Below are 25,693 nucleotides of genomic sequence, written 5' to 3' on the forward strand. Positions count from 1 at the left end.
TGCTCGTCTCGGCTTCCCAAAGTGCTGGGATTACAGGCTTGAGCCACCACGCCCGGCAATTGTTTAGTTTTATAAATAATTAGGACAATCCTATTAAAACGCTCTGAATTTCTAAAGAGTACTTCACATTCTCGGAGGCGTAACTTATTTATATGGTATGTTTGAGTTACTCTGAAAATAAGTCTCTAGGTTCTGTCTAGCCATTCTCAAAACTCTACATACTGAAAGCATCATGAGCTCCCTCTATTGGACTCAGCAGACATTTCTTGGATTCTTTAATTCGGAGGTAGTCTGTTTAACAAAATTCACGTTTGCCTTAAATTTAAGCATTCTTTCTGCATTCTCATAAGATTTTACAAAACATTAAAAAAAAAAGGCCAAAAATGTTTCCTAAGAACAAATTGCGTGCGAAGATACATACAAATCTATTTTGAAAAGTAAAAGTTATAAATAAGTATAATTCTAAAACGTTCTGAAAAGTGCAATAGTTTTGTGGTATAATCTGAGTATATAATCTTACATCTGAGTATACAATTTCCATGTTACTGAAAAGACAGACAAAATTGTATTAGCTATGGGTGAAGAATAATCAATAAATGTGATACACGGTTTAAGTACCTTCATGAGCTCTTAGGATCAGAGTTGTATACGATACTGAGATGAATACTAAGGAAAAAATAAATATATTAAATATACACTTTTAAATTACCTGAGAAGTTTCTGTTTTTGTTTGGTTGTTAGTGACTTTAAAAATTCAACTTCTGGATCTTCTTCACCCTCACTTGCAACATACTCCTGAGTCAACAAAGACATCATTAAATTGCTAGATTTCAAGACAATGTAGTTATAAGATAAAAAAGAAAACATTTATAAATAAGTTTTGTATCAGGGACACACTGTAGATGAGTATGGTATTTTGGATTGGGAAATGGGAGGGAATTAAACATTTTTTTTTGTAGTCTCCCTGCCGAAGTGGATCATACAGCACTAAGAGGTTAACATGACTGCTTTGCCAGCATCAGGAAACTCTTCCAGGAAAAGGATGATAGACACACACAGAGAAAATGTTTAGAGCATGACTTCCATTCTCTATCTCTTGAATGTTAACACTTGCCAGTTTAAATACTTTATTTTTAATTTAATGAAATATAAAAAATAAGATTATGAGTTTTAAAGGCAGGTCAAAATAGCCACAATTTTAGCCTTTATAATTTCAACAGCACATTATCAAATATATAATAATATAGCCCTTCAAACTCAATCATTTTCTGGACCTATGTATAGTTTAATAAAATAAATAAGTTTAAAATATTTTCTACGATTTTTAGGGGTTTTTACCTACTTCTAACCACTGGTTCTATTTAATGTCATATCAGGGATAATTTAGCAGGAAGGAAAAACCAACAGCCTCATCATCAGTTCAGTTAGATACTTTATCCACATAAACTCAAAGGAGCAGTTTCATTTATTAAAATACAGGTTTGTAAACAATTTCTCATTTAGGTTAAAATAATAAAGCCAAATCAAAATACATTTTGGGTATTTGCTTTGCTCTATCTTACTTTCCTATGGATATATGCATATTGGAAAACATTAAGTAGCAATTCACAAGCAATCACATTTAGATTTATAGACATTTTCAGCTTACTGATAAAAAGATCATTACCTGTGATGGATCATTTGCGGTCAAGTTTCTCCCCAGTACATTTCGTTTCAGTGCAAACCCACTGTTTCTCATCTCCGCTATTAGCTCCGAGGGGTGCATCGATGGCCCTGTTCACAAAAATCACAGTTTGAGTGTATCATTTATATCTCTCTACCTTTTTCGGACTCCACAGTAGGAATGCAGTTGAAGCTTTGTTAAGTAAAATCACAGCTAAATCAACTCAATAATCTTCTGCTGAGCAAATAATCAGATATGATTTTCTAAAACAGCAGTCTGGAGATTCAGAATAGAAAATAATTGCATTTTTCTTTACGTGCAAGGGGAGTCTTCTTATGTAACTTTGTCATATTGAAAAAGATACATTTAGATGTTATATGGTTGGCAGTTTTTAATATAAAATCAAAGCAAAATATTATAATAAAAAACTACAATTTAATTTTTAGTAGTTATTCTCTCAGTAAGAGTTCATTTAAAAGATATATTTTTAAAGGTACATGAGAAATTTATTATCCTCATTTCCAAATCAAAATTCCTCATCCTTATTTGTCAAATAACAATACTGAATACATTGCCATGTGGTTGCTAATCACACATGCGCACACACCCTATGGGTAACCACCAAGTACTTTAATTAATCTTGCTTTTATTCCCAGATTTTGAAATTTTTAATTACTAGATTAGGCTGGTAACAGGCAGTTTTAGGCTGGCTATTAGTATGTATGTTTTATATATTTTTATAAGACACTACACTTCCATTTTTGCAAAATCTCAGACTGAAAAGTGAGATTTTTGGTCCCCAAATATGAACTAACACTAAATTTTAAAAATTTTCAGCTGGGAGTGGTGGCTTATGCATGTTATCCCAGCATTTTGGGAGGCCGAGGTGGAAGGATCACTTGAGCCCGGGAGTTCAAGACCAACTTGGCCAACATGGCAAAACCTTGTCTCTAAATAAATAAATTAATATACTTTTTTAAAGGTTTGCCTCCTACCCTCAAACATAAGGTTTATGTAAGGTAAGAGAGACTCTTTACCTCCTTTTGTATATTCCTGTTTCATTTTGTTTTCCCTGCCGCTAGCAAACTAATGACAACATTTCATGGCAGCTATTTAAAGTTGCCACCCTAAATCACCTACACTGGCTTAAATGAACTACCCCAGCTGATGTGTCTGTCATTTACGGAAGAATAAGACAGTTACTGCCCACAAGGAGTTCATAAGGGAGGGTAGGGGGATAGAAAAATATTCAGAAATGAGTTCTTTAGTTTGTTGGTTACTTTGTCTATTTCTTTGGACTGCTTCATTGGTCTTTTACCACTTATTTGCCCGCTCACCTGCATGTTATCATGGAAAGCAAAAGGCAATCAGTTAAAATTTGTTTACCTGTCAATAGCAGATGTGGTTAAAAATTTGATGAGAAAAACTCAGTTATAATATATTTTACTGGGCTTTCCAGGCTTTACCATTCCATTCATATTGTCAAAAACAACTGAAAGTTTGCTCTAGGTACAAGGGAGATGATGGGAAAAAACTGTCTATTATTGGAGTATGGGGGAAGTTATTAATGATGTCATAGTTTTAGGAAAAAAAGGCTTATTTAGTTAAGAACAAACAAAAACGCCTGTCTTACATTAATATTTCATTTCAAACCAAGAGGGTTTTTAATTTAATTTTTCTTCTATACAAAATTTTTAATTCCTATGTATTACTTTAATGGCCCTTTAATTATTCAGTCTGATTGCTAATGTTGATAATACAATCTTAAATAAAATTGAATTTTAAATATTAATACTGGTTGCCTCTAAATGGCATAAAAGTGCTCAAACAATTAAGAGGTTTTTTTCTTGAGATGGAGTCTCGCTCTGTCGCCCAGACTGGAGTGCAGTGGTGTGATCTCGGCTCAGTGCAACCTCTGCCACCTGGGTTCAAGCAATTCTCCTGCCTCAGCCTCCAGAGTAGCTGGGATTACAGGTGCCTGCCACCACACCCGGCTAAGTTTTGTATTTGTAGTAGAGACAGGGTTTCACCATGTTGGTCAGGTTGGTCTCACACTCCTGACCTCGTGATCTGCCCGCCTCAGCCTCCTAAAGTGCTGGGATTACAGGTGTGAGCCACCGTGCCCAGCTCAATTAAGAGCTTTAAATGAATAACAAAATATTTACTTTGGTGGCTTCTCAAATTTCTCATGTAGGAACTTAATATTATAAAGTAGAAAATGTCTCTTCTGAAGTGTCAAAACTACATTTCCGTGTCAATAATTTTATTAGATATCAAATGAATTCAGACACCAAACTTGTTAAGAATTAGAATAAGAACCACTCCAGTAAAGGGTAACAAAGCTTGGCCATCAGGAGAGGTTATACTAATTTCACCAGTTTTCATCACAAGATGGGTAATTTTAATAAGATGTTATAGAAAGTGTGCCCTCTTTAAAAGTACTTCCAACTACTTCAAGAAAATGATGTATTTCCCCAGTGTTACAGAGATTATACAGATTATTAAACATTACTCTTCTAGCATTTACATTTTTCAAAAACTCCAACTAAAAACTCTGTGTAGTATATAAATTTAGCACACTTTCACAATGTATGACTGCAAATACAGTGCTTAGTAAAGCGCTTGACAAATAGTACTTAATAAAGACTATTATTTTTACCAGTAGCTATTCAACTTTCTTATATAAAGAAATTATGTCTTTTAATATATAACACATATATATATATATATATATATTTTTTTTTTTGGTAGAGATGGGGTTTTGCCATGTTGCCTAGGCTGGTCTTGAACTCCTCAGCTCAAACAATCCACCTGCCTCGGTCTCCCAAAATGCTGGGTTTACAGGTGTGAGTCACTGTGCCTGGCCACTATGCAACTTCCATGACTATCTCATGGTACTTTTCATAATTCAAAAAAATGCTCTCAGTAGTAATACTTTTCATAATCCAGTCTTATTTACTTTTTTTTTGTACTTAAACCTTCTCCTATCAACCAAAGTTCTGGGCTTAAAGTTCTAGGTTTAGGAGATGAAACAAGTCAGGTTTAATTAAGATATATTTAGCAAGTATCTTTACACTTTCAATTATGACAGAGGCTATGTAGAGTTACATTGACAGAAATGACTCCAGATCATTTGAGAACTCAAAATTTAGTTGATACAATAGATTACAGATATGTTGATAAAACAGATTACACAAATATGTTCAAATGCAAAATACTTTTATGTATGGTGCCTTAATAATTTCAATTATAGCTGGAGTTGGATCTTAGAAATTGTTTGGCTTATTCTTAAATTTGCTATGGTAGAATACTACTAGAGAATTCAGAAAGAGGGCATTTGTTCTAAAATGCAGATTTGTGAGGGCCCCTTTCTAGATCATCTCAGCCAAGCCTTTGCAGCATGCAAACCAACGTCCCAACTTAGAAAAGCAGGTCCGCTGAAGAAACTGCTTCCAACATTCATTTATTTTACAAACTTCTCTTTGCTGTGATATGGATAAGTGTCAAAATACCAATTGTGTACAGTTCCATGTTCTGATTAGACCACAGGCTCTACTAGAAAAATACCATGAAATCAGAGTCTCAGGAAAGAAAAAATTCCTAGAAAGTAAATTATGCCATACAAAATTATGTGTGTAAAGCGCTTAATCTATTCACTAAGAGTATTCTTTTTTTTTTTTTTTTGAGACAGAGTCTCGCTGTGTCTCCCAGACTGCAGTGCAGTGGCGCGATCTCCAGTGGCGCGATCGCGGCTCACTGCAAGCTCCACCTCCCGGGTTCCCGCCATTCTCCTGCCTCAGCCACCCGAGTAGCTGGGACTACAGGCGCCCGCCACCACGCCCGGCTAATTTTTTGTATTTTTAGTACAGACAGGGTTTCACTGTGTTAGCTAGGATGGTCTCCATCTCCTGACCTCGTGATCCACCCGCCTCGGCCTCCCAAAGTGCTGGGATTACGGGCGTGAGCCACCATGCCCGGCCAAGAGTCTTCATTTTTACAGAACAAAAACAATGAAAGGTAAAAAAAGAATGTCCTGTTGCAAAATAGGTATTTTATCAAAGAATAATATATAAACTCAAAAGTTCTGGCTATGAGGAAATGTCATACAACTGACTCCACAGTTATAGTATGGCAGTCCCAGGGGAACGCCACAAATGGCATACGAGGGAGACTAAAGCTGAAGGCAAAGACACTTGTGTTTCACTGCAAACACTAGGTCCATCTGCTCCATTCGAAGTTCATCATTTTTTTTTTTTTGAGACTTTGTCTCTCTCTGTCGCTCAGGCTGGAGCGCAGTGGTATGATCTCAGCTCACTGGCAAGCTCCGCCTCCTGGGTTCACGCCATTCTCCTACCTCAGCCTCCCGAGTAGCTGGGACTACAGGCGCCCGCACCACGCCTGGCTAATTTTTTGTATTTTTAGTAGAGACGGGGTTTCACTGTGTTAGCCAGGATGGTCTCCATCTCCTGACCTCGTGATCTGCCTGCCTCAGCCTCCCAAAGTGCTGGGATTACAGGCGTGAGCCACCTGGCCTGGCCCATCATTGTTTTCAAACAATGCATTATCACCTACAATTAAATAGGAGAAAAGGGGGCAGTGAGTTGTAGGTTAGGGTAAGGCTGATTAGAAATGCCTTTCCTGGCCAGGCGCAGTGGCTCACGCCTGTAGTCCCAGCACTTTTGGAGGCAGAGGCGGGTGGATCGCCTGAGTCCAGGAGTTCAAGAGCAGTTTGGGCAACATGGTGAGACTCTGTCTCTACAAAAATTAGCTGGCCGTGGTGGCGCACATGCCTAGACTCCCAGCTACTAGACAAGCTGAGGTAGGAGGATCACTTGAACACAGGAGCTGTGATCTCACCACTGCACTGCAGCCTAAGCAACAGAGTGAGATCCTGTCAAAAGAAAGACAGAAAAAAAGACAGACGGTAAGAAAGAAAGAGAAAGAAAGGGAAGGAAAGGGAAGGCGAAGGAAAGAAAGAAAGGACAGACCAACCGACCAGCCGCTCTCTCCTTCTCCCAAATTTAACACATTATGTACTTAATTTATAGAATGCCACTGTTGGCTGAAACTAAATGGCTACCCTAAAGTCAATATAGTTTTGCTTTCTATTACAGTGATGATCTATTTTTTTCCCTTCTCATTGTATGTGTTTCAGCTTTATATTATGGGAAACTGCAAACCTACATCACATAGTTTCAACAATTAACAATATTTTGCCATTCTTATCTATTACTTTCAAATTTATTTCTTTTTTCATAGAATATTGTAAATAAAATCTCAACCTCAATACCTTTATTATGCTTCTCAACATTGATAATTTTAAAATGTCATCAAATAGTCAACATTCAGATTTCTCAAACTGTCTCAAAAGTATCTTTTTACAGTTGGTTTGTTCAGATTAGGATACAAACAAGGTCCACATATTGCATTTGATTTATAGATCTCTTAATCTAAAACACGTATCTAACTTCCCCTCCCTACTGTTATTCATTTGTTAAAGAAATTGGGTAATCTGTCCTGTAGATTTCCCACATTCTGGACAGTGGTGCCATTTAATATGTTTCTCTAGCTCTTATATTTCCTATAAATTGGTAGTTAAGTCTAGAGGCTTACTATTAAATTATTTTGATATTTTATACCACATACTTTGGGGGAGTATATGGCAAGTTTTGTAAAGTTTGGATTTAGGAAAATGACACCTGAAAATACACTTCTGGCTAATGAAAACATGTTTCTGGCTAAAGAAAAAGGAGGCCCAGACTGCTTATATGTTCTTGTAATCACTTTCCCATGTATTTATTGCAGCCAAACTAACAGTAGTATAACTGTAAAAGGTTTTAAAATAAACCTCAAACATTATCACAAATTAAATATGATTATTTCCATGAAAGTACAATCTTCTGTCCCTTTCCTTTCTTAAAATTGGCTATATCTAGTGAATAAGCCAGTCCCTGTCACTAAATGTAAAAAGGACAGTTAGACACTAGAGTATTGATCAACAGGGAGATCTGTGTCTAATAGGACTTATCAAGAATTATCTTACACTTATATTTGATTCCTAATATTACCATAACCTTTCTTTTAAGAAAGCTTAGAGAAAGTTACCTTTTAAAAAGACTAAAAAAAGGGGCTCAGTAGGAACATGCAGCATAACACCCAGGAAAAAGTGAACAAAGCTATTAATAAAGTGTGTGGGTGATTTTTATTTATATAGATGAGAATGTTTTATGTATGATTTTCTAAAGGTTATGCAAGAACCAATTGTACTGAATTGTAATAAAACTGCTCCATACTGGGAATTTTCCTGACACACTGCCAGTTCATCTTAGTGGAGGGTGGAGACAATAGGGTTTCTTATTGCCCTTATCCCAAGTTCATACTGAAGACAGCTAACTGATGTCTATTGAAACACATAATGTAAAGGAAAAATTAAACATTTCATTTTAGTCTATGTGTCTGCAAAGTACACAAAGGCAAAGAAATATGAAACTGTCTTTATTGTATGCTAGTAAAAAAAATCAGTTTATTAGAAACTTTGCCTTACAGAATGAATATATTTTATTTTTATTTTTATTATTTTTATTTTGAGATGGAGTGTTGCTCTGTCACCCAGGCTGGAGTGCAATGATGCCATCTCAGCTCACTGCAACTTCCACCTCCTGGGTTCAAGCAATTCTCCTGCCTCAGTCTCCTGAGTAGCTGTGATTACAGGTGCCAGCCCCCAAACCCGGCTAAGTTTTGTATTTTGGTAGAGATGGGGGTTTCATCATGTTGGTCAGGCTGGTCTCGAACTCCTGACCTCAAATGATCCACCTGCCTTGGCCTCCCAAAGTGCTAGGATTACAGGCATGAGCCACCGTGCCTGGCCTAGAATGAATATAAAGATGTATGACTTATACGTAATTACTTATATTTTCTTTTTTTTTTTTTTTCCGAGACGGAGTCTCACTCTGTCGCCCAGCCTGGAGTGCAGTGGCGCAATCTCGGCTCACTGCAAGCTCTGCCTCCCGGGTTCACGCCATTCTCCTGCCTCAGCCTCCTGAGTAGCTGGGACTACAGGCGCCCACCACCACGCCCGGCTAATTTTTTTGTATTTTTAGTAGAGACCGGGTTTCACGGTGTTAGCCAGGATGGTCTCAATCTCCTGACCTCGTGATCCGTCCGCCTCGGCCTCCCAAAGTGCTGAGATTACAGGCGTGAGCCACCGCGCCCGGCCTACTTATATTTTCAACTTAATTTATATGCAAATATTTTAATGATGATACACCTGGCAATAATAGTTAATTCACAGCCCTAGACTACAAAAAATCATTTGTGCTGTGATGAACCTGAAGTATTTAGAAGTCAGCATTATTATTACTATTATTTTTTGAGACAGAGTCTCCAGTCTCTTCCCTTGGCTGGAGTGCAGCAGCACAATCTCGGCTCACTGCAACCCCTCCCTCTCAGGTTCAAGCGATCCTCTCGCCTCAGTCTCCCAAGGAGCTGGGATAACAGGCGCACACCACCATGCCCGGCTAATTTTTGTATTTTTAGTACAGACAAGGTTCACCATATTGGCCAGGCTGGTCTCGAACTCCTGACCTCAGCCTCTCAAAGTGCTGGGATTATAGGCATGGGCCACTGTGCCCAGCCCAGAAGTTAGCATTATGTTTTAAATGAGTTATGGGAATATTAATGCTCTTGAAAAGTTAAGCATCCATGAGCCTCAAAAACTTGTTGAATCAAATAAATGAGATACAAAAGAGTACCTACTGTATGATTTCACTTATATGAAGCTCAAGAACAGATAAAATTAATACACTGGATTAGGAATTAAAAAATTGGTTGTGGGAGGAGAAGGCAGCCTGGAAAAGGACAGAAGGGCATTTTCTAGGGTGATGGCAATGCTCTGTATCTTGTCAGGGATGTTGGTTACCTGAGAGCATACATTTATCAAATTCCAAGTCTACATTTAAGACCAGTGCATTTTACTTAAAAAAAAAAAGAGATTTTAAATCCATAAATAGTGATTACTGAGTAACTATGGTACTGTATCCACTCATTATATCTATACATTATGAGAAGACCTCTGCAAAGGGAATTCAAACTTACATATCTCAAGTATATAACACAGAAAATGGTTTAAAAAATTAGTGTGTAATACCAGTCAGAATGGCGATGATTAAAAAGTCAGGAAACAACAGGTGCTGGACAGGATGTGGAGAAACAGGAATGCTTTTACATTGTTGGTGAGAGTGTAAGCTAGTTCAACCATTGTGGAAGACAGTGTGGCAATTCCTCAAGGATCCAGAACTAGAAATACCATTTGACCCAGCAATTCCATTACTGGGTATATACCCAAAGGATTATAAATCATGCTACTATAAAGACACATGCACACATACGTTTATTGCAGCACTGTTCACAATAGCAAAGACTTGGAACCAACCCAAACGTCCATCAATGATAGACTGGATTAAGAAAACGTGGCACATCTACACCATGGAATACTATACAGTAATAAAAAAGGATGAGTTCATGTCCTTTGTAGCGACATGGATGAAGCTGGAAACCATCATTCTGAGAAACTATTGCAAGGACAGAAAACCAAACACCGCATGTTCTCAGTCATAGGTGGGAATTGAACAATGAGAACACTTGGACACAGGGTGGGGAACATCACACACTGGGGCCTGTCGTGGGGTGGTAGAATAGGGGAGGGATAGCATTAGGAGAAATACCTAATGTAAATGACGAGTTGATGGGTGCAGCAAATCAACATGGCACATATATACATATGTAACAAACCTGCATGTTGTGCACATGTACCCTAGAACTTAAATAAAATTAATTAATTAAAAAAATTAATGTGTAATATTGAGATTTTATTATTTTATCTCCTTAGTGCTTGAGAGAGCTTGTTTTTTGCTTCAAGTTTATAATATTTTGGGGAAAATTTTTCATAGGAAAGAACTTAAATTGCAAATTTTTATTATACATTCAGAAAAGATTATAAATGGTAATGTTTAGAATAGTTAGCAAAGCCTTTCCATTCGCTTACACACTAAACCAGTTAGTGGAACATGGAGGTTTGTGTTAAATTCATTAAGAATGATTTGGGTAGAAGAATTAATATTTAATATGTGGACTAAATTTCATTCATTCTCCTTTTCTCAGGTAATCACAAACTAATTTCTTTACTTGAAGCTGATAGACCTTGAGTAGATGAAATGATGGTAATAGGAAGAGTCATGTAAAAGAGAGTTATGACTCATTGGAGAATCATAATACCCCTTTGAGATTATGGGAAGTGTAGCCTCCACTAGTACATGCCTTTAACACCAAGCAGGTTCATTTACTGACAGAACAAGATTGTAATTAATTTGTTCAAGTCAACGAAATTTCACGGAACAGCCATTCTAACAACAAATTTAATTACAAAATTATCATAATGTGTATAAATAATTTGAAATGACTTAACCATTGGTAATACCTAAAATAAAATAGCCAAAATGTGAAGTACTAATTAGGAGCATCATTTTGACCTTTGAAGCACTATGACTGGACAAGTTTTACTGAAATACCTTGTTAATAGGCCAGCATTTCTTTTCAACTAACTAGCTTCCTCTCACATAAAAAAATTTTAAACATCAAATCACCTACATATTATAAAGGAGAGACTTATAATCAATTATAATCAAGTACAATCAAGTACGATCAACTGTATATTATAAAAGAGGGAAATGGTGCCCAACTTCACTTCTTTATTTTGAGGTCGGTTCTTTATTTACTAGTTTCAATATTTGCCTGTTTCAGGAGTTTAGCTTTAATAAAATTCCGGTAACACAAATGTTTTTCTGCAGTAGAATTATGTTGGAGGATTAAAAAGAAGTCTGCCATTAGATGCAGGGCTATGAGTAGCTATCCTGGGACGACTTCACCTCTCCAAGGAGTTGCATAAGGGAACTGCTCCATAACAGATTCAGGTGGCGTTGCCAGAAGGGCCACTGAATTTATCATCTTTCTTTCTATAGGAAGTTCCTCTGGTGTGCTCCTAGCTGTCTTCCTAGCAAAGATTATGATCAGACAATTATTTTGGGAAATTTCTCGAATGTGTTCCCAAGCAACAAAAATGTCTTCAACACGAAAGGCTTATGAAAAGATGGAGGAGGAGCATGTGCAGCACTTGTTGCAGAAAACTTCTATCAGTACCATGGCTTAGTGCAGCATTCTTCAAGAAAAATTAAATCAAGAATTAGGAAAAATTAGGCAAGGAGAAGAACACTTGATACACAAACAAATCTTTGCAGCAAGTGTAAAATAAAACTTCCTTAAACTGTTCATTTTCATATGGTTAGAACACAATAAAAACTACAGTGTAAACAAGATTGGATAGAAACATTTGGGATATTGAGTCCCTATCATATTTTACCTATTTGTGGTGTGTCTGGAACTCAGACTGAAGCAATTCTTACTTTTTTTTAAAAGCAATTTTGTATATTTATAGTGTATCCAGTGACATTATTTTGAATTTGAAATTTACTTTTATTCAAATCATGAAATTCACCATATTATCCTATCTACTCAGTCCCAAATATGTGAAAAAATTATCTAAATTTAAAAAAATTACGGCAGGGCTGGGCATTGTGGCTTATGCCTCTAATCCCAGCACTTTGGGAGGCCGAGGCCAGAGGAACACTTAAACCTGGGAGTTTGAGACTAGTCTGGGTAACATAGTGAGATCCTGTAAATTTTTTTACAAAAACATTTGGAAATGATCCAGGCATTGTGGTATGTGCCTGTGGTCCCAGCTACACTGAAGGCTGAGGTGGGAGGACTACTTGAGCCCAGGAGGTCAAGGCTGCAGTGAGCTGCGACTGTGCCACTGCACTCTGGCCTGGGGGACAAAGCAAGACCTTTTCTCAAAAAAAAAAAAAAAAAAAATTATGGCAAAGTATAGACAGATAATAACTGAAAAATCCAAAACTCAATTAGTGAAATACAAAATAAATGTTAACAAATTTGGAGTCAATGTTTATTCACTTTTTGTTGCTTTTATAACTTCTGGGGTTCAGTCCAATACAGAGAGCTTTAAAGTCCTCTTATTCTTATAATAAGAAAAAAGTTGAAAAACAGAAAATTTAAAAATCTTAAATTTATCAGAGAATTGAGGTCTCAGGGCAAACCGCTGCCCTGAAAACTGGAGAGATAGGTAATACAGACTATTAAAGTTTGCTGGAATCAGAAACTACTGCTGGAGCCAGCCATTGGTAGGAATACTTAGAGTAATTTGACTAATTGTTGGAGACTGAGCTGGACTAGCTTGACAGATAAAATCTCCTAGAGGCCCAAGCATAGTAGAGCCCCCTTTCATGAGTTTTACTTCCAGAGTCTCCAGCAGGTTCTCATTGCAAACACCAAAGCACAATCTCCGTGTGCTTCCCTTTCGCCAGCTCAAAGGGAAAAGTAACCATTTCCAAATATGCCCAGAGCATTTTGTTTTCCTTAACAAATGCTTACTCTCAAGGGAAACTATGTCACCATAGCCGAGCCTACATGGGAAAATAAAGCTGAGAAACACACGTGAAGGTTGCAGCCCACAGGCACAGGCTCACTAAAAGACTAAGACTTAATCATAGAATAAGAGAATGCTTCCTTCTCCCCCACATCTTACTACCACATGAGGAGCATTCCTGTATAATATCAGGGGATTAAAAAGGAAAGAACTGCAAAGCTCAGACTCTTAATACTGAAAGAGGAGTCTTTTGGGAAAGCTAAAGATAAGGGCAGACAAAAACAAGGACACTAGAGGAAATTTTAGTCTCTGACATCTACAGTGACAGCAAACAGTAGATACAGTCTAAGGCCTAGCCAGATAAACATAAAACCTCACCTTACAGGCCTGTTTACCTCAGTTCCTTTTAATGATACACCATGTCCAGCTTTCAACAAAAAATTACAAGGTATGCTGTATTAGTCTGTTTTCATGCTGCTGATAAAGACATACCCTAGACAGGGAAATTTACAAAAGAAAGAGGTTTAATTGGACTTATAGTTCCACGTGTTTGGGGAAGCCTCACAATCACGGCAGAAGGCAAGGAGGAGCAAGTCACATCTTACCTGGATGGCAGCAGGCAAAGAGAGAGAGCCTGTGCAGGGGAATTCCTCTTTTTAACACCATCAGATCTTGTGAGACTTACTCACTATCACAAGAACAGCATGGGAAACACTTGCCCCCACGATTCAATTACCTCCCACCGGGTCCCTCCCACAACACATGGGAATTCAAGATGAGATCTGGGTGGCGACACAGACAAACCATATCATTCCACCCCTGGCCCCTCCCCAATCTCACATCCTCACATTTCAAAACCAAAAATGCCTTCCCAACAGTCCCCCAAAGTCCTAACTCATTTCAGCATCAACTCAAAAGTCCACAGTCCAAAGTTTCATCCAAGACAAAGCCAGTCTCTTCTGCCTATGAGCCTCTAAAATCAAAAGCAGATTAATTATTTCCTAGATTCAGTGGGAGTACAGGTATTGGGTAAATTCAGCCATGCCAAATGAGAGAAATTGGCCCCTTTGTTTCCAAAGGGGCTATAGATTCCATGAAAGTCCTAAATCCAGCAGGACAGTCAAATCTTAAAGTTCCAGAGTGATCTCCTTTGACTCCATGTCTCACATCTAGGTCATGCCAATGCAAGAGGTGGGTTCCCATGGCCTTGGGCAGCTCCACCCCTGTGGCTTTGCAGGGTATAGCCTCCCTCCTGGCTGCTTTCATGGGCTGGCATTGAGCATCTGCAGCTTTTCCAGGCACACTGTGCAAGCTGTCAGTGGATCTACCATTCTGGGGTCTGCAGGACAGTGACCCTCTTCTCACAGCTCTACTAAGCAGTGTCCCAGCAGGGACTCTGTGTGGGGGCTCCAACCCCACATTTCCCTTCTGCACTGCCCTAGCAGAGGTTCTCCATGAGGGTCCTGCCCCTGCAGCAAACTTCTGCCTGGACATCTGGGCGTTTCCACACATCTGAAATCTAGGTGGAGGTTCCAAAATCTCAATTCTTGACTTCTGTGCACTTATAGGCTCAACACCACATGGAAGCTGCCAAGGCTTGGGGCTTCCACTCTCTGAAGTCATGCCCGAGCTCTACGTTGGCCTCTTTCAGCCACAGCTGGAGCAGCTGGGACACAGGGCACCGAGTCCCTAGGGTGCACATAGCATGGAACCCTGGGCCTGGCACACAAAACCACTTTTTCCTCCTAGGCCTCTGGGCCTGTAATGGGAGGGGCTGCCATGAAGACCTCTGACATGCCCTGTGGAAATTTTCCCCATTGTCTTGGGGATTAACATTCGGTTCCTTATTACTCATGCAAATTTCTGTAGCCGGTTTGAATTTCTCCTCAGAAAATGGGATTTTCTTTTTTATTGTATTGCCAGGCTGCAAATTTTCTGAACTTTTATGCTCTGCTTCCCTTAAAAACCTGAATGCTTTTAATAGCACCCAAGTCACCTCTTGAATGCTTTGCTGCTTAGAAATTTCTTCAGCTAGATACCCTAAATCATCTCTCTCAAGTTCAAACTTCCACAAATCTCTAGGGCTGGAGCAAAATGCTGCCAGTCTCTTTGCTAAAACACAAGAGTCACCTTTGCTCCAGTTCCCAAGTTCCTCATCTCCATCTAAGACCACCTCAGCCTGGACCTTACTGTTCATATCACTATCAGTATTTCTGTCAAAGCTATTCAACAAGTCTCTAGGAAGTTCCAAAGTTTCCCACATTTTCCTGTCTTCTTCTGAGCCCTCCAAACTGTTCCAACCTCTGCTGTTACCCAGTTCCAAAGCTGCTTCCACATTTTCGGGTATCTTTTCAGCAATGCCTCACTCTATTGGTACCAATTTACTGTATTAGTCTGTTTTCACATGCTGATAAAGATATACCCCAAAATTACAATTTACAAAAGAAAGAGATTTAATTGGACTTACGGTTCCATGTGGCTGGGGAAGCCTCACAATCATGGTGGAAGGCAAGGAGGAGCAAGTCATGTCTTACATGGATAGCAGCAGGCAAAGAAAGCAAGCTTGTGAAGGGGAATTCCTCTTTTTTTTTTTGAGACAGAGTCTCGCTCTGTGGCACAGGCTGGAGTGCAGTGGCCAGATCTCAGCTCACTGCAAGCTCCGCCTCCCAGGTTCACGCCATTCTCCTGCCTCAGCCTCCCGAGTAGCTGGGACTACAGGTGCCTGCCACCTCGCCCGGCTAGTTTTTTGTATTTTTTAGTAGAGACGGGGTTTCACCGTGTCAGCCAGGATGGTCTCAATCTCCTGACCTCGTGATCCGCCCGTCTTGGCCTCCCAAAGTGCTGGGATTACAGGCTTGAGCCACCGCGCCTGGCCGGGAATTCCTCTTTTTAAAACCATCAGATCTCATGAGACGTATTCACTGTCACGAGAACAGCATGGGAAAGACTTGCCCTCATGATTCAATTACCTCCCACTGGGTCCTTCCCACAACACGTGGGCATTTAAGATGAGATCTGGGTGGGGACACAGCCAACCCATATCATATGCCAAAAGGCAAAAGCCACAGTCTAAAGAGAAAAGCAAGCATCAAACCAGACTTAGATATGGCAGAGATTCTGGAAGTATCAGACTGGGAATTTAAAATAACTAAGATTAATATGTTAAGGACTCTAATGGAAAAACTGGACAACATGCAAGAACAGATGGATAATGTAAGCAAAGAGATGGAAGCTCTTAGAATCAAAGGAAATGCTAGAAATCAAAAAACACTTATCAGACTTAGATTAGTTGTAAATTCATATTTACAATGTCTTTGATGGGCTCATTAGGAAGAAAGAACCAGTGAGCTTTAAGATATGTCAGTGGAAACTTCCCAAACTGAAAAGAGAGAAAAGAAAAAGAATATTCAAGAACTGTGGGACAATTATGAAAAATGTTACATGTGTATAATGGAAATAATGGAGAATGAAAAGAGAAAGGAACAGAAGAAATATTTGAAATAACAATGGCTGAGGATTTCCCAAAACTAATGATATATGCCAAACCACATATCCATAGCTCAGAAAACACCAAGCAAGATCAATACCAAGAAATCCATACCTAAGCATATCACATTCATACTGTAAAAAAATCAAAGATGAAGAAATTTAGTATCTAGTGCAAGTATCCTTCAAAAGTGAAGAAGAAATAAAGACCTTTTCAGACAACAAAAATGGAGGAAATTTTGCCAGTAGACTTGTCTTTAAGGAAATATTGAAAGAAGTCACTTAGTGAGAAAGAAAATCATATAGGCCAGAAACTCAGATCTACATAAAGGCAGAATGTTTGAGAAAGAGATGAAGTATGTCAAATACAATCTTTTATTTTTAATATTCTTAACTGATCTAAAAAGACAAGTTTGTTCAAAATAATGAAAACAACAATATACAGGGTATTATAGCTTAGATATGAATGAAATGTGTGGCAGCAATGTTATAAGGGATGCGAGGGAGCTATTCAGTTGTAGAACAGGGACTGGGTTACTCTGTTATGAGTTACCTGTACTAACCATGAAGTTGTATAGTATTATTCAAGAGTGAACTTACATTAGTTGTAAATTTATATTTACAACGGTGGCATACACATACAAAAGTGGTTCTAGGGCAATCACTAAAAAAAGTTTTAGAGTATAATTAATATACTAAAAGAGGAGATAAGATGGATTCCTATAAAATGCTCAATTAAAATCAGAGAAAACAGAAACTAAGAGACAAAAAATGAAACAAAAAATTACAGCAATGAATAGAAAACAATTACAAATATAGTAGATATTAATCCAACTATTTCAATCATTGCTTTTGATAAGAATGGTCTTAACACACCAATTAAAAGACAGAGGCTGGGTGTGGTGGCTCACATCTGTAATCCCAGTACTTTGGGAGGCCAAGACAGGAGGCCAGGAGTTGAAGACCAGCCTGCGCAACATAGTGAGAGTCTGTCTCTACAAAAAATATTTTAAAAAATTAGCTGGGCATTGGGCACGGTGGCTCATGCCTGTATTCCCAGCACTTTGGGAGGCCAAGGTGGGTGGATCATGAGGTCAAGAGATCGAGACCATCTTGGCCAACATGGTGAAACTCGGTCGCTACTAAAAATACAAAAATTAGCTGGGTATGGTGTTGCACGCCTGTAGTCCCAGCTACTTGGGATGCTGAGGCAGGAGAATCATTTGAACCTTGGAGGTGGAGGTTGCAGTAAGCCGAGATCATGCCACTGCACTCCAGCTGGGCAAGAGAGCAAGATTCTGTCCCCACCCCCCAAAAACAAAAAATTTGGTGGGTATGATTGTGCATGCTTGATATCCTAGTTACTTGGGAGGCTAAGGTGGGAGGATAGCTTAAGCCCAGGAGTTTGAGACCACAGTGGGCTATGACCTTGCCACTACACTCCAGCCTGGGCAAGTGAAAGGGATGCTGTCTCTTAAAAAAAAAAAAGACTATTTGAGTAGATAAAAAAACAAGACCCAACTATAGGTTATTGTTGTCCACAAGAAACCCACTTTAGAAATAAAGACACAGATAAATTAAAAGGACAGAAAAATATATACCATGCTAACACTAATTGATAAGGCTGGAGTACCTATATTAATGTCAGACAGGTAGATTTCAGAGCAAGGAAAATCATCAAGGATAAAGACAGACATTACATAAATTATAAAGGGGTCAATTATCTAGGAAGATACAACAATCCCATGTGTACATGCCTAACAATGAGCATCAAAATATATGAGGCAAAAACAGATACAAATGTTTTTAGAAACAGACAAATCCGCTGTAATAGTTGGAGATGTCAACACCCCTCTATCAGTAACTGACAGATCCAGCAAGCAGAAAATCAGCAGGATATAGAACTGAATAGTACCATCCATCAACTGGATGTACTAACATTAATAGAATACTTCCTCTAACAACAGCAGAATATACATTCTTCTCCCATTTGTATAGAACATTCACCAAATAGACCACATTCTGGGCCATATGAGACACCTCAACAAAGGTAAAAGAATAGAAATCATACAAAGTATGCTCACAGACCATAATGGAATTCAACCAGAAATCAGTAACAGAAAGATAGCTGGAAAATCCCCAAATACTTAGAGATCTAAAAATACACTTATAAATAAACACAGGAGTCAAAAAGTAGTTAAAAAGAAAGTTAAAAAAAAATTTTTGAACTAAAGAAAATGGCTGGGCGCGGTGGCTCACACCAGTAATCCCAGCACTTTGGGAGGCCAAGGCAGGAGGACTGCTTGAGCTCAGGAGTTTGAAGCTGCTGTGAGCTATGACTGTGCCATTGCATTTCAGCTTGGGCAACAGAGACCCTGACTCTAAAAAAGAAAATGAAAATACAATTGCTGTGTAATAAGGAATTTGGCTAGCCTTTGTCCCTAGAGTCTTGGGTCACTAGGTACATAGTAAATAAGCAGTAAGATTTTAAAAGGCATCTTTTTTCCTGAGCAGCAATTCTCAACAATGGGCTTAAAATCTTCAGTAAATCATGCTGTAAACAGATGTGCTGTCACCTAGGCTTTGTTCTTCCATTTACAGAGCACATGCAAAGTAGATTTAGCATAATTTTTAAGGGCCCTAGAATTTTCAGAATGATAAATGAACATTGGCTTCATAAATTATCAGCTACATTAGCCTCTAACAAGAGAGTCAGCTTGTCCTTTCAAGCTTTGAAGCCAGGTACTGACTTCTCTTTGCTAGCTATGAAAGTCGTAGATGGCATCTTTTGCCAACAGAAGGCTGTTTTATCTACATTGAAAACCTGTTGTTTAGTGTCACTACCGTCATCAATTATCTTAGCTATATTTTCTGGAGAACCTGCTGCAGCTTCTACCTCAGCATTTGCTGCTTCACCTTGCAGTTTTGTTAGGGTTGTGGCTTCTCCCCTTAAACCTTATGAACCAATCTCTGCTAGCTTCCAACTTTTCTTCTGCAGCTTCCTCACCTCTATTAGCCTTCACAGAGTTGAAGAGAGTTTGGGGCCTTGCTTTGGCCTAAGGGAATGTTGTGGATGGTTCGATCTTCTATCCAGATTACTAAACTTTTCTCCGTATCAGCAGTAAGGCTGTTTCACTTTTTTCTCATTTGTGTGTTCATTGGAGTAGCACTTTTGATTTCCTTCAAGAACTTTCCCTTTGCATTCACAAGTTAGCTAATTGGTGTAGGAGGCTTACCTTTCTACCTATTTCAGCTTTCAACATGCTTTCCTTATTAAGCTTAATCATTTCTAGCTTTTGATTAAAGTGAGAGATGTGTGATTCTTCCTTTCATTTGAACACTTAGAGGCCATTGTAGGGTTAATTGCCTAAATTCAGTATCATTGTGTCTCAGAGAACAGGGAGGCCTGAAGAAAGGGAGAGAGATGAGGGAAGAGGCAGTGGTTGGAGCATTCAGAACACACAAAACGTTTATCCATTAAGTTCACCATCTTCTATAGGTGCAGTTTGCAGCGTCTCAAAACAATTACAATAGTAATGTCAAAGATCACTGAGCACAGACCACCATAATGATATAAAAATAAAAGTTTAAAATACTGCAATAATTACCAAACATGTGACCCAGAGACAAAGCAAGCACATACAGTTGGAAAACTGGTGCTGATAGATTTGCTCAGCACAGGCTTACCACAAACCTTCAATTTGTAACACAGCATCTGCAAAGGGCAAGAAAGTGAAGCAGGATCAAACAAGGCAAGCCTGCATTAGAGTTTCAGGGCTGGTTGATCCACTATCACTGCTGGTGTAGAGCTGAGTTCAATGGTGGGCATAATGGGTGGTTGAGAAGCAGGCTAAAGGAGAGCTAGCACTCCCAGCAACCCCAGGTCTAGTTTTCCTACACAGTAACTGTTGATTTATTTATAAAAAGTTTCTGTAGCAATAGGGTCTTGCTGTGTTGCCAAGGTTGGTCTCAAAAAATGTTGGTCTTGAAGTATCCTCCCCTCTCAGCCTCCCAAAGTGAGGCGATTATGGGCATGGGCCATCACACGTGGTCCAGAGTGACTGTTTAGTGTTACCTGTTTGCTTCCTGAAGAAATAAATCTGCAATTCAAACATGGAAAGATGTGCAAAATCTTTGTTTGCTTGGGGAAAAGAATTATTTAATTGATAGAATTTTGCTTTATATTGTGACAATCTTACTAATATTCATTTGCTTTATAGGTACCTATACACAAATTCTTATCCCCTTGTGGGTTAGAAGTTTTAATTATTATAAGACTATGCATTCTTTTGTGTGTATTTTTAAGCATCATAGAAAAATACGTTCCACGGGCTGGGCGCAGTGGCTCAGGCCTGTAATCCCAGCACTTTAGGAGGCCGAGACGGGTGAATTACGAGGTCAGGAGATGGAGACCATCCTGGCTAACACGGTGAAACCCAGTCTCTACTAAAAAAAAAATATTAGCCAGGCGTGGTGGCGGGCGCCTGTAGTCCCAGTTACTAAGGAGGCTGAGGCGGGAGAATGGCGTGAACCCAGGAGGTGGAGCTTGCAGTGAGCCGAGATCCCGCCACTGCACTCCAGCCTGGGCGACAGAGCGAGACTCTGTCTCAAAAAAAAGAAGAAAAAAGAAAAATATATTCCATGGACAAACGTGGGGCAGGTATCGGTGGTTTTAGTTGTGTTACATTGTGAAATTCAAAGGCAAAGAAAATGGTATTAAAACCACATTCTTTACCCCATATTATATGATTCTATTTGTATAAAATGTCCAGAGTAGGCAAATCTATAGAGACAGAAAAAAATTAGGTGGTTGCCTGATGCTGGGGCCTAGAGGGTGAGGGCTAAGGGATTTCTTTCTTGGGTAACAAAAATATTCTAAAATTGACTGTGGTGATGGATGTATAACTCTGTGAATATACTAAAGGCCACTGAATTGTATGCTTCAAATAGGTACATTGTATGGTATGCAAATTACAGCTCAAAAAAGTTGTTAAAACAAACTTGCTGTTGATATAGCCCACTGTGGATTTAAAAATATTTAATTTAAACATACATTAAAAACACAAGTAGCTGACAGATGTTAAGAGTCAATGATAAGAACAAGGGCTATAGAATATAGATAAAATCCAGGTGGGCTGGCCATTTAATGGTATTCTAGTATAAAAATATTTTACAAAAATTCAGTCAGCACTGAAGCTTACAAGTTTTACATATAATTTTGAGTATCTGGAGTAGATGAAAACTTATAAAGTTAAGATGATCTTATCAGTAGAAAAGATATTCTAAACAATTTTAGCCCAAAGAAGCATTTTGATTGCCTAATTTATCTTTGTAAAGGAGAAGTAAATCTTATAGCTGGTCTCCGTAAACCTCACAGCTGGAACATTCTAACAGCACCTTGCAGTTTCCAGTGATCAAAGTAAGTTACTTTATATACTAAACTAAGAATTTCATAATAGAAATAATGCAACACCAGGAGGTACCGTTATCATGAAATAATTACACTCCTGAGAGATTACAGGCACAAGGCTGTACCCCAGGGGTGTGATTATCCCATGATAACCACATCCACTGAAATTGCCTTATTGCAAAAATAATCTCTATTCACTGGTGAGACATTATTCAATAGGTGATTTTTTTTTTTTTTTTTTTAATGAAAAGGCTTTTTTTTTTTTAGCTTGAATCAGCAAGTGGATTAGAAAATTGGTCAGTTTATTTTTCATTGCATTCAAATTCAGAACACAACATCATTATTATTTGCTTTCCTATTTGATACAGTAGAATTTTGATTTTGTTTTTGAGAAATCTTTCAGAGTTTCTATTTGCTTTAGCTGACTACTACTGCTAAATTTATGTCAAACTTTAAAGGCATTAATTGAGCAATTCAATTTTAAATAACTTACTTCTATGTACAGTTTTTAATTCTTCTAAAACAATGTTCATTTAAAAAACTAATAAATGCAATGTACCTTCACTATTGGAATTACAGGTAAGCCAAAAAGATGAAACCAAAAATCTCAAGTAATCCTACCACCCAGACACAACCACTGTTAATAATTGTCTATCTCCTTCCAATCCTTTTTCTAAAAGTATCTGTCTCTCTGTCTACATGTCTACCTAAAGATACAAAGAGAAACACAAATGTAACTACTCTGTTTTACAACCTGCTTTTCTTATTTGACCAAAGACTGTAAACGTTCATATCATTAAGAAATCTTCATATCACTTAAAATAGCTACATGGGATAGTATTCCATTGTAACAATATTCTATAATTACTCACTTAATATCATTTTATTAGACATTTAGGTGTTCTTTATTTTTTTTCTCTGTAGCCCAGGCTGGAGTGCAGTGGCACAACTTCGGCTTACTGCAACCTCTGCCTCCCAGGTTTGAGCGATTCTCGTGCCTCAGCCTCCTGAGTAGCTGGGATTACAGGTGCACACCAGCACGCCCAGCTAATTTTTATATTTTTAGTAGAGACAGGGTTTCTCAATGTTATCCAGGCTGGTCTCAAACTCCTGACCTCAGGTGATTTGGCCTCCTGCCTTGGCCTCCCTCACCTGTTGGGATTACAGGTGTGAGCCACCAAGCCCAGCCTCTCTTTTACTGTATACATAATCCTTTGTGACTAAATGTTTGAACATATCCATGATTATTTCCTTAGGGTAGATTCATGACTTTGTAATAAGTAAAACATAATTTAAAGAAACAGAAAAAGGTACTTTGCTCCCAAATCGTCAGTTGTTCTTACATATAGTTTAAGCTGATGGTTCTCAACCGTGATGATGCCTAAGAAATAGATCAGTAATTTTCATCATTTTATGTGGCATCACAGATGGTGAAAGTTACTGATTTTTTAAATCATAATTTTATCATAGAGTTCAGATATTCTAAGACACAAGATTTAAGAAATTAAAATACCCAATGTATTTACAAGTATTTGTTCTCATACCATGTTAGTTTGAAGGGAAAAACTGGAAATGGAAATTTCCCTAACATCTTATTCAATAAAGACTGAGGCAAAGAATTAATTCAGGCTGCTAGTTATTTCTTATCATGAACATAGCCTTTACAACACACCAGTAACTCTTTTTTTAGCTGTTCCAATTATTCTGAAAATAAGTTTAATATGGGAGTACAAAGGAAAACATTAGCCTTCTGAAGAAAATCATGTGACATTCAATGTTTGAAAAGCCTAAATTTTAAGTTTCTTTTTAATCACACATTTTAATATAAAAATAAAATTACCTGTAATTTCACCTATTTAACATACTATTTTCATGTTTGTTTCCTTCCAGTCCTAATTTACATGCCCACAGATTTATATTAGAATCATAGCATAGATTCAATTGTATTACTTAGTTTACTTAAGATATCAACAGTTTACTTTGCCATTCCCCTAGTGCTGGATATTTAGACTGTTTACAATGGTGAAAAATTAGAAATGATGTTGAAAATGTCTTCACTCACCTTAAAAAACAAAAAACAAAAAACTCTTTCAACGCATTATCATCTTTCCTTTTCCTTAATACTATCCCCCTGTGTGTGTGTGTGTGTGTGTGTTTCTTCTTACATGCAAAACACACACACACACACACACACAGTCTTCCATGGCATTAATTTTGCTTACAGTGGTTTCACCAAACTTTCAGATCATGAACGCCATCTTGGAGAGTAAGATGCTCAGACTTCTCCCTCCTCTCAGGACTCTTCTTCAACAGCCCTTCTGCAACAGGGGCTTGGGAACCAACATTTACACAAAATACTTAAGTGAACCTTTCCATTATGTAAGTTTGAGTAAACACTGGCTACAGCATCAGTGGCCAAACCCTTTCGGCCAGCTTTTTGAGAGCCATTTAAGTCTGCTGCTATCATTTAAAGTCATCCAAGTTAAAATCTTCTGTGCTTATGTTTTTCTTCTAATCTTTCTTCTTTGGTCAACCTTTCTTTCTACCTAAGTTTTAATTCTTCAAAGCTCATTTTAGTCCCACCTCCTCTATTAGCTACGTAATTTAACATTCAGTTACTCTCTATTAAATAGAGCCTTACATAATACCATACTTTGTTTTCCTGACTAGGTTGTAAACTGGGATTACTCTATGTTAATTTGATGTGTCTGATTAGACTGTAAATCAGGGGTTGAGCCTGTATCTTCTATGAGAGCTTGAGTTCAAAAAATAAAACTTACTGGCTGATGTGTAAGATGTCAAATACAGAGTTGGCAAATATAATTATTTCACAAAGTAAGCAAAAAACTTCAGTTCTAAGAATTAAGCAAATGCAGGCAGAGAGATGTTAAGCAGCTTGCCTAAAGTTACACAGATACTAAGTAGCAAACACTTAGCTATGTACAGAGCTACATAGATGCCTGGCTGTAAACCTGGCTGCAAATGAGGCATCTGTGTAGCTCCACAGCTCCTCAGTCTGTGTGCTTAACCACTAAGTACATGGCTTCTCAGAACTGATGGTTTTCTCTATATGAAAGGTTATTCCTTTTGCCTAAGATACTCAATGCTCTTTTCCCATGTCTTGCATGCCATGCCAGCATCCTTCCTGTCATTTAGGTCTCAGCTTAACGTTGCTTCCTTAGAGGAGCCCTTCCTGACCACTTAATCTAAAGTAATTCCCCATTTAGTTCTTATCACAGTATCCAATTAAACATTCATCACAGAACTTAAAAATACCTGATATTTTCTTATTTATTAGTTTACTGTGTGTCATTCCCAATATAATGAAAGGTTTTGGTATTGTGTTCCTAGAGCCTAGAACAAGGTCTGGCACAGAAAAAGTGCTCCATAAATGATGATTGAATAAACATGTTTATTTTACCAACCACTGATGAACATTTAGGGTTGCTGCCAATCTTTCACTACTATAAATCTCTGAAAATCTACCTTATCACATTTTTATTATAAATTACTGGAAGGCAAATTTCTAGGTAAAAAGCTATGCATGTTTTTCAGGCTTTCGATATATATCAGCAAATATATAACCTTTCCAGAAAGGTTGCTCTAATTTATCAAGAGAGGGTTAAAATGTTCATTT

The 25,693-nt window shown here is 38.1% G+C and overlaps 1 protein-coding gene across 1 annotated transcript in view; it reads right to left on the reverse strand.

The window, feature by feature from the left end:
- Positions 1 to 25,693, reverse strand: part of CIR1 (corepressor interacting with RBPJ, 1) — a 49,254-nt gene that overhangs the window by 2,216 nt on the left and 21,345 nt on the right. The window contains exons 8-9 of the mRNA XM_017946665.3: positions 1,667 to 1,773; positions 710 to 795 (exon numbers count right to left, since the gene is read on the reverse strand). Coding sequence (XP_017802154.3) covers positions 710 to 795; positions 1,667 to 1,773 — 193 coding nt within the window. The remainder of the gene's footprint in view (positions 1 to 709; positions 796 to 1,666; positions 1,774 to 25,693) is intronic.

The sequence above is a fragment of the Papio anubis genome, chromosome 10 (assembly GCF_008728515.1).
Source record: "Papio anubis isolate 15944 chromosome 10, Panubis1.0, whole genome shotgun sequence".
NCBI classification, from domain to species: Eukaryota; Metazoa; Chordata; class Mammalia; order Primates; family Cercopithecidae; genus Papio; species Papio anubis.